This window comes from Pinus tabuliformis, chromosome Q (genome assembly GCF_031772625.1).
Source record: "Pinus tabuliformis cultivar Carrire ecotype Pingquan chromosome Q, CPIR1, whole genome shotgun sequence".
Taxonomy (NCBI): Eukaryota; Viridiplantae; Streptophyta; class Pinopsida; order Pinales; family Pinaceae; genus Pinus; species Pinus tabuliformis.
In genome coordinates this window covers 841688590-841703664 of record NC_142296.1, presented here as the reverse complement: position 1 = coordinate 841703664, position 15075 = coordinate 841688590, and the positions used below count along the sequence as shown (strand labels likewise).

General features: G+C 35.5%; 1 protein-coding gene across 1 annotated transcript in view; it reads right to left on the bottom strand.

Annotated features, from left to right (window-relative positions):
- Window positions 1-2326: 2326 nt before the first annotated feature.
- LOC149222214 (uncharacterized) overlaps window positions 2327-15075 on the bottom strand; it is a 126779-nt gene continuing 114030 nt past the window's right edge. Inside the window, exons 3-4 of the mRNA XM_089387539.1 lie at window positions 3115-4395; window positions 2327-2371 (exon numbers count right to left, since the gene is read on the bottom strand). Of these exons, the coding sequence (XP_089243665.1) occupies window positions 2327-2371; window positions 3115-4395 (1326 nt within the window). The remainder of the gene's footprint in view (window positions 2372-3114; window positions 4396-15075) is intronic.

Here is a 15075-nt window from a genome sequence, read left to right as displayed (position 1 = left end):
TACAATGCTCTAAGAGTCCTCCTTTTGGAATGGAGGAGGTACTCCTATTTATACAAAAACTATGATAACAACCTCATAAATGTAGACCCACTATTCTCTCCTTTGACCCACATATTTCTCAACCAATGATGACACATAACCCTATCCTCCATGATCTCCTCCATGAGGTCCATGATCTTCTCCATGAAGCTTATCTTATCAAATTCGAATTTGATCATTCAAGGCCACATACTTTGTGCCTACACATGTCAACAAACTCATGCTAATTGTTAGGTATAAGTTTAAGCATATTATTTTCTAAGTTTTAGCCATAAATTCACTTAGAAATGTTAAGAATTAATAAACTTTGGAAAAGTATTGTTAGAACCCAATAATGAGGTAAATGTAATGATATGGAGGTGGAATGGAGGTGACATGAAGGTAAAATGTGAAAATATTGGTGAATAATGGAGTGAAAATAGGGACTATTTTGAGGCCCAACATCTCCCCCAAACTCAAGATATTGCATGTCCTCATGCAATCAATGGTATTACATGTCCTCATGCAATCTATTACATTACGTTTTGGTACTTGAGCTTTGGCTCGAACTCTGCATGATATCATTTACTTAACTTTTGCAAAGCATTTTTGATGAATTACAACTTGGTTGGTTCTTGTGTTTCAACCATATTTTGTTTGTTGCATTCAATGTATGACCTTTGCATAATGATAATGTGCTTTTTATTGCAGAGTATTTTTGTTGGAATGCATCATGGTTGGTTCTTGTGTAACAACCATGCTTGTGTTGGCATTTTGTTGGAATGCACCATGGTTGGTTCTTGTGTAACAACCATGATTCTGTTAGCATCCAATTAACTTTTAAATACTTTTGACAAAGCTATTTGTATGCTCATGTAATAGTGAATATAGCTTGAAGGTAAGTGGGGTTAAGAATGTGATATATGAATGTGGATGTTATATGAATGTGATATATGAATGTGGATGTATCCTTCCCCTTAAACGGATGATTTGGGAAATTATGTGAAATGGGGAAAGCAAGGAAAAAGGAAGTGAAGTTTTTCCAAAAATTATTATTCTAACTTTTCAAGGAATTTAATGGTTAAAAGTTAGAAAATATCATACCTTAACTTACCCTTCCAAAATGGATGAGAGCTGTTTACGTGTGGCTGCAAGAACTTTTGTTCATGGTCTTCTTTACTTGGTTGGAAAAATCATGCATGAATCATCCATGTGCAGCTGCCACAATTCTGCTCTAAATCTGCTTCTTCAAGCTGTGGATGAAAGATGAATCTGTGTTATTGTATCGGCTGCTGGATCCTCTGCTGCTGGATGAAAAATCTGAGGAGTCTGCTGAACATGGCTGAAAGTTGTATAAGGCTTGGAAGGTATACAAAATATAGAAGTTACATTTTCCTCCCAGCCTTATTTATTCACTTGTCCTCAAGTGAAATACAATGTATACAATGAATGGAAATACAATGAATGGAAATTGGCTTCATCTGCTACAAAATATGGGTCTTCAAGTCTTCAACGCTCGATGGCACAAATCTTACTATGTGATTAAATGTGTCGATGTCGAACATAGCAAGAAGTTGTTGACTTAGTGGCCGTTAATGAATGCCCCTAGCCAACACAAGAGCTCCCACCATTGATTCCAATGGGAGTCGGGATGCCTAACACATCTTTGTAGGTACGAATAAATTTGTCGTAGTCGAGTCACCTACAAGATCCAACGAACAAGGGATATTAATGTACTCCCATTGTTCATTAGCAAGAGTACTTGCCATTAAGGCATGCAAGCCTCTAGGTGTTTTTTCAATGATACATAGACTCTAGGACTTTGACTCAAGCAGAGTTTTATTGGCGGAAATGAAGGGGAATGATAACGACAAAGAAAATGGATGGATGTAAGGAAAATGCATGGTGGATGAATAAGAACCCTTGCTGTGAAAAATGGATATGGAAATGTCATGCTTTATGGATGTACAATTGGTGGGATTCAAAATCTTTTCAGAAAGGGAGGTGGAAGGTAGTGGTTGTGGAGATGGATTTGTCTTGAGAATTTTTTTCATGAATTAGTCTTTGGAAGACCAATTGTGCACATAATGTAATCTCCTTATGATCACTTGATTATCCTGTAACCTGTAAAAAAACTTGGTACAAAGAAAACATAAGTGTGCTCAAGAAGAATTGCGCATATCCTTCATGATTCTTACGCAAAAATTCCGTACCAAATAAAATAGATTTAGGAAAAATCAAAGTGTTGACAGTAATTCAATTCATGATATCAATTTCAATTCATTCTTGAAAATAACCATGTAAAATACTACTCCCTGTCAGATAACTCATGAATGTGCTTCGCAATTCTGTTCTGTAAAGCATACAAGAATCATGTGATGAGTTTATGCCATCTCGATTCCTCCAATTGATTTTCGAAATGTGTCTCCAAGTATCCCTTTTTTTATTTTGAAATCTGCGTGAATTTTGTGAATTATTATTGTCATTTTTTTTTTTTTAAGTAATAATTAAATGAAAACATCATTTTTTATGTTGATTTTACTTCTTCTTTTTTAAACAATAAATTAAAAACATAAATTTTTTTAAATTTATTATTCAAGTTGAATTTTCTTTTAAAATTGTAAAATCAACAAAATTTATTTAGGAAATCCTTAAAATGAAGTTAGTATTTTTTAAGAAAATCCAAATTTTTAACTAAAAATAAATATAAAATAAAAATGTTTTTTTTTTTAACCATATTAATATAATTATAACATATTAATATATTAATATAATTAATATACTAATACAATCATAATATATATTAATACAAGTCAAACATTATTTATAAATCAAATCAAATCAATTCTTTTAAAAAAAAAAAAAAAAAAAAAAATATATATACAAATACAAATCTAAAAAAACATCAAAACAAATCAAAATTATTACTAAAAATATACAAATATAAATCAAAAGAAATCCAATCTTTATAAATCAAAACAAATCAAAATTATTACTAAAAATATAGAAATATTAATCAAAAGAAATCCAACATTTATAAATGTAAATCAAAACAAATAAAAAATAAAAAGAAATATAATATATAGCAATAAATACAAAATCCAAACAATTGAAATGAAAAATCCAAAGCGTTCCATATGCAAAGCGTTTGGTTTTGCAAAGTCTTCCTGGCACAGCTTCTTCTCGGTCTGTAAACCCGACCTTCTGTGTCTTCTGAATATCTTTCATATCTTTCCCTTGAAAATCCTCCTTGCCTTTAATTTCTTGGAAAAACCCTTTTTCTTTTCTTAGTTTTTCAAAGAAGGCAGATGCAGAAGACAACACTGAAGCATTTCTTGAAAATGTTCTCTTCAGGCCATGTGCTCTTGGTGAATCTGGTGAATGGGACCCTGGTCGAGCAGTCATAGAAGATGCCACAAGGACTACCGTAAAAGTCCGATGTGCTCTAACCCTTGTTTCAAGGTCTGGATGCACCATAGCTTGCAATAGCTGATGAAACAAAGCCTCTGGAAAAGCCTTATTATGATATGAACGATTTGGTATGGATGATATAATATGTGCTATGAGATACACTGCTGCAATTGTTGTTCTAGCTACAATAGTGGTAGTAGAAAGATTCTCTAACGTGACAGCCATCATGTCCAGAATTGGACCAGCATCACCAACCCGTTTTGCCAATTGCACCAAGCATTCTTCAATTGTAGCCTGAAAAGACTTGTTCCAGTTGTTTATATCATCACTCAGATTTGAAGCCTCCGAAGAACAATGCATGCTCTTGCGCAAATGCCTTGCCAGATCACTTATTGCACCAACTATTGCCACAGAAGGTGGTGATTTTGACTGTTGTGCCAGGATAGCGGTAATTTCAATAATGTTGATCTGCATTTGCGGTTGTGACACCACGGTCTTGTGATCAAGATGTTTAATCAACATGGATAATAGCAAATGAGTAGAATGAACTGCCAAGTTAAACATGTATGTGCTGTCCATCTGGCTGTTAACAAAATCAGCAAGAGTTTGGCAGCTGAGGATACGCATTTCATCATATCGTGTTTGGTCCAGTAGAGTACGGATAATAGTTAAAAGGCTACTAGCAAATAGAGGCATCTGTTCTTTACATGAAGATAGTAGCTTGCTATAAACACGCATGACAACTTTGACATAACCAAAATGTTCACTTCTCAGTTCTTTGTAGCACCGCTGCTCCAAATATTTTGTGATCTTGGGAACGCGCATAGGATTTTTTTGATGCATATTCACACAACTTGGAAATCTTCCGATCATTTGGTTCCTCATCCTGCGATCTAGGAAAAATGTCTGCCAAAATCTTCTTGGAGCAATGGCAGAAAGTGGCCTTATAAGAATTGGTGACAATATCTGCAATATGCTCATCTGTTGATATGTGATGGAGTTGAATGGCTCCTCTCTACACCATGTCTCGAATGAAGTGATACCAAATCTCTATGTGCTTGGACTTATCATGGAATATGGGATTCTATGCCAGATGGATCCCACTCTTGTTTTCACAATACATCAATGTAGTGTCTAGAACCTACTCAAATAGCTCTCTAAAGAGCTTTATCAACCAAACTTCTTCGCAGTAAGCCATGCTAGCCACAATATATTCTGCCTCAATGGTACTCAATGTTATGGACTTATACTTCCCGCTCATCCAATATATCATGGAATATCCAAGACTAAATCAATATTTAGACATACTCTTCCTATCAATAATATTTCTGTCAAGTCAGCAACGGTGTATCCATGAAGCCAAACATATCTGGTAGAATATCTCAAACCAAGTGTGATCATCCCATGCAAATATCTCAAAATGTGTTTAGAAACTGTCTAATGTGCATGGAGAGGCTCGGTCATGAATTGAATCAACATGTTCACTGCATAACATATGTATGGATGGGTGTTTACAAGGAACATCAAAACCTCAATCAATTGTCTATACTCAAATGTATTCGCCAAACTGGGTCCTGTAGCTTCTCCACATAACTTATTGAAGTTCATTTCCATCGATGTGATCATGAACTTGCATTATTTAATTCCAAATCTCTCTAATAGCTTCAAAACATATTTTCCTTGTGATAGGAAGATCTCACTGGGTCTTTTCCACACCTCAAGTCCTAGAAAGTAGTGCATGAGTCCAAGGTCCTTCATCTCAAATTCAGATGCTATCTCCCTCTTACACTCGATCATTAGAGGCTCACTACCTATCAAGAATAGATTGTCAACATATAAACTAAAATCAATGGCATACCTTGGACTACCTTGAAGTAGAGGTTGGGATCAACATTGATTCTTATGAATCCTAGCCTCATAAAATAACTATCTATGCGGGCGTACCATGCTCTTGGGGCTTCCTTCAAACCATACAACGCCTTCTTCAATATACAAACATATGTCTTTCGACCCTATACTTCGAATCCCAGTGGTTTCTCAACATACACTTATTATTGTAACAAACCATGGAGGAATGCAGTCTTTACGTCCATGTGATGAAGGGTCATTCCTTGCAGAAAGGGAAACTATCGAACGAATGGTTGTATATCAAGCCACAAGTGCCAATATATCATCATAACCTTCTCCCTGTTTTTGAGAGAATCCTCGAGCCATGAACCTTGCCTTGTATCTTTCAATGTTACCATCAACTCCATGCTTGATCTTGAATAACCACTTCGAAGTTACTACAAATTTCCCCTTCGGTCTTGGCACAACATACCATACATAATTCTTCATAATTGATTCATGTTCTTTGGCCACAAAATCTTCCTAAACTTGTTCTTTTATGACTTCTTTTAATGTTGAATGTCCGACTTGAATCATAATACTCATGGCTACAACATATCCCTAATACCTGCATGGCTTCTTCCTTTGTCTAAATGGTCTTCGAATGGGAATCTGTTTCTCATCATCCTGTAGAGTGTCACGTAGCCAAAGTGGCATCTTCATGGCGGTAGGATTACATGGAGGAGGATCTAAGGGATCCATAGGCTCCATGGGATCATCAACAATATTAGTCTCAGACTTGGGCATGAAAGGGCCATCTAGAATATCTAGATCATCATTCTTCTCAGGAGGAGGAGGTGGAGGAAGGTCCCTTGCTTTTCCAAGGGTGATATCTTCATCAAATGTAACATCCCTAATAATTTCAACCTTCATGTGAATAGGAATATATATTATAAATTCTTTAGAATTTTCACAATATCCAACAAACATACATTTTCTTCCCGTATCTTCCAATTTGTTCCTTTTGTCCATTGGCACATGTAAATATACATGACATCTAAATATGCGAAGACGATCAATGTCAGGTTTGACACCTATAAATACTTCTTCAAGCTTTTCTTCCAAAGCTTGACGAGGCACCCTATTTTGAACATATACAACAGCATGTGAAGCTTTAGCCCAAACGAACTTATGCAAATTTTGATCATGGAGCATTGCTCGAGTAGGTTCTACTATCGACCTATTATTTCTTTCAGCTAAACTAGTTTGTTTAGGATTATATGGAACAATTGTTTCCTTCTTAATACCTTCCTTCTTGTAAAATTCAATGAACTTATTTGACATGTATTCTCCACCACTATCAGACATGAATATTTTGATATTCTTCCCTATTTATTTTCAACCAATGCTTTGAACTCCTTGAATGTTTCAAAGGATTCATCCTTATGCTTCAAATAGTATATCAATGTCTTCCTTGAAAAGTCATCAATGAATGTGATGTAGTAGGGATAACTACTAATAGAGTGCAAGGGCATCATACGACATATGTCAGCATGAATGAGATAAAGGATGTTAGTGATCTTGTTCTCACTATAGGGGAATGACCCCCTTGTCATCTTCCCACTCGCACAACCTGGACATACTCCATCATGTTGAGCTTGATACTTTGGAATCCCTTAGACCAATTTCTCCAATTGTAGAAGAGCATCATAATGTAGATGAGCCAACCTTCAGTTTCATAATTCTCTTAGATGATTAGTATTATCAGCCAATTTCATTAGTGGTCTCTGAGCGACCCTGTAGAGTCCTTGATATCTTGATCACAATGTGAATGCGAACTTTTCCATTGATGAAGGAAACCCTGATCCCTTTGTCTTCCAAAGCGGATATTGATACCAAATTATTCCTCAAACTAGGCACATACATCACATCATGTAGCAAATTAGATTCTACAGAATTCAAATGAAATTTGATGGACCCAAAACTTTTAACGAGATGAGTAGAGTTATCTCCAAGAATGATTTTAAAATTTGATTCCCTCTCTACCAAATTAGAGAGAAATTCCTTAGAACCATAGAAGTGATGAGTGGCCCAATTATCAAACAACCAACTATCCCATGGATCCGAGGAAATGAACTAGTAAGGGAAGAAATAAGAATATATTCATGTTGATTTGCAACATTGCTTTCATACCTAGAGAATTTTGACTTCTTTTAAGGACGACGATATTATTCATGGTCACTTGGATCATGTCTTCTTCCTTCATCTCTTCCATAGTGTTCATCTCTTCTTCTTTGGTAATTGAAATTGTTGTTGTTGCTTCTAGTATTGTAGGGTGGTCCATTATTATTCTCAGGGAACTCTCGAGCATAATGGACTTTCTTACGACAATTGTAGCATTTGATGTTCACATATTCCTTTCTTCTACTTGGATTTCGAGGAGGAGGCTTCCTTGAATTTTACGGACCTCCTTTCCCTTTCTTCTTCCTTTTATCATGAGTGATGAATGCAATGGGCTCTCCTTCTTCATGCTTTTGAATCCTTCCTCTTGATATCATCCTTAACTCTTCTTGAGTGAGATTTCAAACAAGTTCATCAAATGATGGGAGGACATTGTTGCTTCTTATGACAGTGATGAAGGTTTCCCAAATAGGAGGGAGACATATTAGAGCCACGATCACTAATTCCTTGTCATACATAGATTCTCCAACTCTTCACGATTGATCTTCAAGATGAGTTATCCTCATTGTGTAGGATTTCACAGAATCTCCTTTATTCATCTTGGTGTATTTGAGTTGATATTTCAAGGAGATGATTTCCTTCAAATTTTGACTTCATACATGCTAGCTATTTTATCATGCATGCCTTTAGACCACCTCAAATTTCCGACATATGCAAGTAAATTATCTTCTAGACCAATAGCTATAATTTTCTTTTTATTTTAACTCACCTTTTTTATGCTTGTGTTTTACAACAGTGGAAGCATTATCTGAAGGCTTAGGTACTTTTCCTACATTACTTTTCCTTGAATGTAGTCCACAACATCATTTTTATAAGTTATGATATCCAACCTGGCTTTCCATGCAGCAAAATTGGATGAGTCACACAACTTCTAATCAATCTTGAAGAAGGAAGTCATCTTGACTTTGACTAGATTGACTTTTTTAACTTTCCAAAGATGATTGTTTCAAATCTTGTCTCCTTTAGGGCTTTTCCTTCACCTTAGCTCTGATACCATGTTAATTTATCAGATTGTTCTATGTTGTATTAATTACTTTATCCATTCCACACTTCAACTAGCAATGTTTCCAACTATAATTGATCTTTCCATTCATCAACAGTAATTGAAGATAGAACAATAAATGAAATGAAAAAGGAGACAATCAACCCATCAACAGGAGACACGATATTTGGTCAAAGACCAGGGAAAAACCCCACTAGAGGAAAACCCTTTGAAATTATTCTTTTATTAGATTTTCGTAAAATGTTTCACAGAGAATGATCCCAATACAATATTTTCAACAATACAACACAACAAAATTCAGAAACACGTTTCCTGTGTCAAATTATATCAAAGAAAACTTTTTTAGGCTTCAGTTAGTTGTAGATAACTTCGGTCAAACTCCTAATCACCTGCATGAGGGCTTGTGAGAGTGACTATAGGATCCCAACAGATCCCTTGATGCATGTGTGCTAGAGACTATAGCCAAAACTGCTCTGTGACAAGCCTGCAACTATAGCCCAGAAACCCTAGAACAGTTGCAATCCTCAGACCTTAAAATCTCAAACCTTTACAAACTTATTTTGTTGACCTTGCATCGGACCTGTGTGAAAAAATAAATGATAAGAGAAGAATATGATTTTTTGGTGATGTCCAAATGAGCTCTAGGTCACTTTTTTTATGGGCTTCCATGGGTGTCCAAGAATGTCCATTTGATGTTGAGGCCGACCTATCCAAATGTGCATATGAGGGTACATAAATTCAAAATCCAACTTAAAATTCTCTAAATGAGGTGGTTTTTAGGTTGATATTGGTCCTCTCGAAAAGAGGAATTCAATGCCATCATCATATCCATAATATGATCTGTCCAATGTCGAATTTGATCATAGTTGCATATTTTAATAGGGTGGTGTTGATGTTGTATTAAAAGTCCAATGGTTACAATATGTAGGGATGATAAGTTTTAATTTTCAAGAGATTTTCTTCAATTTTTTCTCATAAGTAAAGGAAATTAAATTAAGGGGTATATCAAGGAAACCTGAGAAGATAATGCAACAAATAAGTCATCCATTTCTCCAAATCTCCTAAGAGTCCTTAACACTCATTCCAAGGTAATTGAGACTCCGAAGGTTCTCCCACCTATTCGTGATCATGATCATGCTATTCACTTGATTCTTGGAAGCGTTCCTCCAAACATTAGACCTTACAAATGTCGCTATGCCCAGAAGAGTGAAATTGAGCATATGGTTGCAGAAATGCTAGAGGCACATATAATTCAACCTAGTCAATTTTTTTTCTCTTCTCTAGTAGTATTGGTGCACATGAAGGATGGATCATAGTATGTGTCTAGATTATAGAGAGCTCAACAAGCTCACAATTAAATATAAATTTCCCATTCATGTCATTTATGAATTGTTGGATAAACTACATGGGGAAATTTACTTCAACAAGTTGGATCTTCGTTTAGGATATCGTGAAATTAGGATGAAGATAGAACACATGTTGAAAACAACATTTAAAACGCATGAAGGTCAATATGAATTTTTGGTCATGCCTTTTGTCATTTCTAATGCACCTTCCAGATTTCAGGATTTGATTAATTCCACTTTAAAACCCTTCCATATGAAATTTTTGTTAGTATTTTTAGATGATATACTAATCTACAACAAATATTAGAAATATCATGTTCAACAAGTTGTAAGGGTGATCAAACTATTGGAGGAGAAATAATTGTATGAAAATCCTTCCAAATGTTTCTTTGGGGTAAAAGAAGTGGAATATTTGGGCCATATTGTATCTCATGAGGGTGTTAAGGTCGACTCTAACAAAATTAAAGCCACGAAGGAATGGAAAATCGCCACAACCTTAAGACATCTTCGAGGATTTCTTAGGTTGACAGGGTATTATCATAAGTTTGTTAAGAATTATGGAAAAATATCAACAATTATAATGACATTACTAAAGAAAGATGCATCTTTTTGACTCGAGAAGAAACTAAGGCCTTTGAACATCTTAAAGAAGCAATTTGTCGAGATTTGGTCTTAGCTACATAAAACTTCACAAAAACATTTATTATGTAATGTGATGCTTCAGGAAATGGCACTGGTGTTGTTTTAATGCAAGAAGGAATACCCATTTCTTTTGAAAGTCATCCAATCAAGGAAAAGTATTTACAAAAAGCTATTTATGAGAAGGAAATGTTAACAATGAAGCAATGGCACCCTTACAAATATGGAATACAATTAAAGGTAAAAATAGATCATGATAGTATTAAATACTTCTTGTAACAAAGATTATATTCAGAAGAGAAGAAAAAATGGGTCATAAATATGTTGGGTTATCACTTTGAAATCATCTACAGAAAAGGGAAGAAAAATGTTGTTGCAGATGCATTGTGAAGAAGGGATGATATTGTGGAGGCATTACTTTCTGTCATTTATATTATCCAACCTGATTAGGTAATTGAAGCAAGGGATGAATGGAAGAATGATGAAGAGGTATGGACACTCGTTCAAAAGTTCCAATAGAAAAGTGATTCATTGTGGTACAAAGATTTCTTATATCTATGTAAGAACTCCCAACTTGAACAAAAGTTTTTTTTGGAATTTCACACCTCTCCTTTGGGAGGGAACCCAATATTTTTGAAAACTTACAAAAGGGTAAATAAGGAATTGTTTTGGGATGGCCTTAAATTTGATATTCAAAATTTTGTGGTAGAAGTTTGATTCGCCAAAAAAACAAAGTTGAGACAATTAAGACCTCGTGTCTTTTACAACCATTTGGCCATTCTAAGTTAGTGTTGGGAGGAGGCCTTAATGGATGTTATCACATACCCAAGTTTGAAGGAAAGAGTGTCGTCATGGTGGTAGTTGATAGAATTACCAAGTATGTGAATTTTTTTTCACTATCTCATCCTTTCAAAGCCAACACAATTACTACTTCGTTTGTGGAAATAGTTCAAAAGCTACATGGAAACCCAAATATTATTGTAAGTGATAGAGCTCCTATTTCACTGAAAATTTTTGAACATAATTATTTTATTTTATTGGTACTCAATTAGCTCATAGCTCATCTTATCATCATTATTATGATAGAAAAATTGAGATAGTGAACAAATGTTTGTAAGGATATATTTGTTGCTTTTCACCTGATAAGAAAAGAAAATGGATCAAGTGGTTACCTATCACAAAATGGTGGTATAATGCTTCCTTCAATACTGCGGAAAAAATGACCACATATATGGCACTTTATGGATATCTTCATGTTGAAGGCTTGAAAATTGTTGCCTCAACAATGGGGGATAACCACCCGGTCCGGACCTTGGTTGGTAGCTCTTTTTCCGTTTGGAGTAGTGGCTCTGACTGGGGATGATGGGACTAGTTTCCCAATCTATTTTTATGATTGTGAAAATGGGGTGATGTTTGAGATTTGGAATAATGCTTATCCTAAAACTAATCTAATTTAAACTAACAATCATGTGTAGTTTATCCTAATCTAAAACATTATCTAACTATAACTATCCCGGGAGTAACGTGATATATGCGATCTACAATAATGTCTGAAAGCAATTGATAATAAAGATTATTCAATTGCGATGAGAAGTGAATCCATTTAACAATAATCATTTCGTATAAAAAGTTAGCTGAAACAATTGTGAGAGATATATTGAATAAAAATCATTCATGTACTCACCATAAACTATAGATCATCATCATACAAAAGTGCAATAATGGCAATCAACAATTCAAACTTTCATACATAAACAACTTGAAGATAAGTTATTGCTTGACCCATAAGTAAAAAGAATTAAGAGATAAAAGTGACATTTGTAATACGTCCTACTCATATGCTCCAACATTATTGATCTACTTTCAAGTCATCCAAAATCATCTAAGAGTACGGAAGTGCAATTTCAGTAGAAGATGTTAAAACAAGAAGAAAATAAATCCTGTTCCATTAATTCCACTAGAACTTCCTCAAAGGGACAAAAGTGCATGTTCTGAAGAATGTTTCTGATAAAATTTCTCGACCTTTATCTAAATGTATGAGAGGCTTTTAAATACTAAAACTATAATGCTAAAAATAGATTATTACAAAAATAGTATAGGAGGTTTAAATGACCTACCTCAATTTATGCAAAAATAAAATCAAAATTAAAGTAAACAGGGTGATTAACTATGATGCATTCGATCCTTCAGATCATAGATATCCACCATATGCCTCAGCTTTGTAGGCCGACTGACTTCATATTTCAACTGTCCATCGAATACTTCATCGGTTAGTGCTGGTGCCATTTTCTCGGTAGAGGTGGTTAGGCATCGCAGGGTCATCCATTGGCTATGAGGCTTGAGAAAATGTTACCAATATCCCTCCTAGTCTAGCCTAGTTGTTTGCCTTATCACTTCCGCTTTCTCTTCCGTTGCCTGTTTCCATTGTTGTTTGATTTGTTTTGCATATGTGAGGAACCCTAGAATGGACTCTGCTACTAGATTGGCACCATGCAAATTCTCATTTATATTTTCTATGATAATGTTTGCTACTACTGCTACGTTCGTTGTTTCCTTTTCTTCTTCTTTTAGCCGAGAATCCCACCTTGCAAACAGAATTTCCTTATGTGATTCTTCTAGTTTGGGTAGGTAAAATTTTCTCCCCTCCTCTGTATTTTGCCAGGCAATGTGATCAAAGACCCTTTTGAAGATCTCGTCATATTCAAGTCACATTTTTATGACTTGACTTTTCAGTTTATCACTTGTTTTGCAATAATATTTCTAGTGTGAAATATTCTGGCACAGTAATTCTTTCTGATGTGTCAACTGGGAATTAAGTGTGAGTGCTTCAGTGATAAATTGATCAATTTTTGGATCGTATTTATGAAGATCAGTTATCGCCTGCACTTGTGCTTCCTTCTCATCTAAGCTAATTTGATGTTCTATTTGCATCTTTTCAAATTCCTGTTGAAGCTTGGCCAACTGTAACTCTGCCTGCTGGTCGGTTTTGACTTGCTGTAATTGTTGCTCGAGCGATGTTATTTTATTTCCGTTGTCTCTAAGCAACATTTGGGCTTCTATTGCTTTGTCTATGGTCCTTGTAGCATAAGCGCTTGCAAACTGTGAGAGTCTAGTTAAGTTGAGGATGGATCAACAGGCGAGTCCTTCCATAGAACATCCATTAGTTCATATTTGGGGGTAGTAACAGCTATAAAGTCCAATTTTCTTTTCTTTCTTTTCCTTTTCACCACGGCCTTATGTTGTGGGCTATAGAATACATCTAAAGGGGGTATTTCTTCAATTTTAGGAGTTATCTCGGAGGTGGGGTTAACAAGGGTATGCTCTACTTCTGGTTCATTTGCAGTTTCTTCCATTGTAATTTCTAGAGATGTCTTGTGTTGTAGCATTTGTAGCTCTGGCACCTGTTCCTCTATATTAATAATTTTATTAAAATTATCCCACTCTTCCTCTAAATCAATTACCGTGGGTTTTATTGGTTGTGCAAAGGTAGTAGGGATTTCAACCTACTTTCTAGCTGAAGCTTGTTCAACTATCTTCTGTGTAGATTGGGCCGTATCCTCGATGCTCCTGCTTTTTCTGTTCTGTGATGAATGTCGCGATTCCCCAATAGATTTTTCTTGAGACTCTGCTCCAGAATCAGATTTGGAGTTTTCTTTGGAGTCACCTTCTATAGTCACGCTGGGAGTAGGCTCCCTTATTGGTTCAATTAACAATTCGTCAAATGGGACCATTGCGAGCCTTCTTTCCCTATAACTGTAAAAATTTTCCAGATCTTCATGGTAAAAGACTAGTTGGGCCATGTGTTTCACATCTAAAAATGTGTTTTTCTACAAAAATATATCATCAAAAGCATCTTCCTCATTGGTGAATACTTTTATTTTCACCATGGTTGTGAAATTCTTGATTGTTCCAAATGGGTCATACTCGCGTCTAGGGAATTTGGGTAATTGCAGAGATAGCATGTTCTCTGCTTATTTTAACGCATGTCCCAAGTTGTGTAGTGCAAATTCTCTGCACTGTATAGGGAATGCAGGCCAAATGGCCTTCTTTGACTCTTTCAATGTATGGCTCATTTCTCCCTCACTACATGTATGATAGGCTATCTCCCTAGCCGTCAATTTATCTGGAACATAGTATGGGAGGATGTGGGGGGAGGTGATGTTGCCAAAAACTTTGATATATGTAAATGTCTCCTTCCCGAACCATCTGGCCACTGGGAAGATGTCAACTTCATCTTATTGGGAAAATCTGGGGGCGTCTTGATTATACAGTTGCTTGTAAATAGGGAGCATAACTCCATGGCAAATCTTGAAAAAATGTGGTTCAAAATTGGATTCCCACATGACCTTGTGGTACATGTGAATGGGAAGTGGATTCTGAATAGCCCATTTCCATCCAATGATGGGAAACTTTGAACTAAAAGAAATAGCATCCATAACATAGGTGCTCATAAAAAATGGAGGGTAAACCCTCGAAGCAATGCTTCTCCTTCTATACTCGATAATTGTTTTTGGTAAATTATCTCACAAGATTTGGGCCCAATTCATGATAGTTGCATTAATGGCTACTTTTATTAACGACAACCAATCT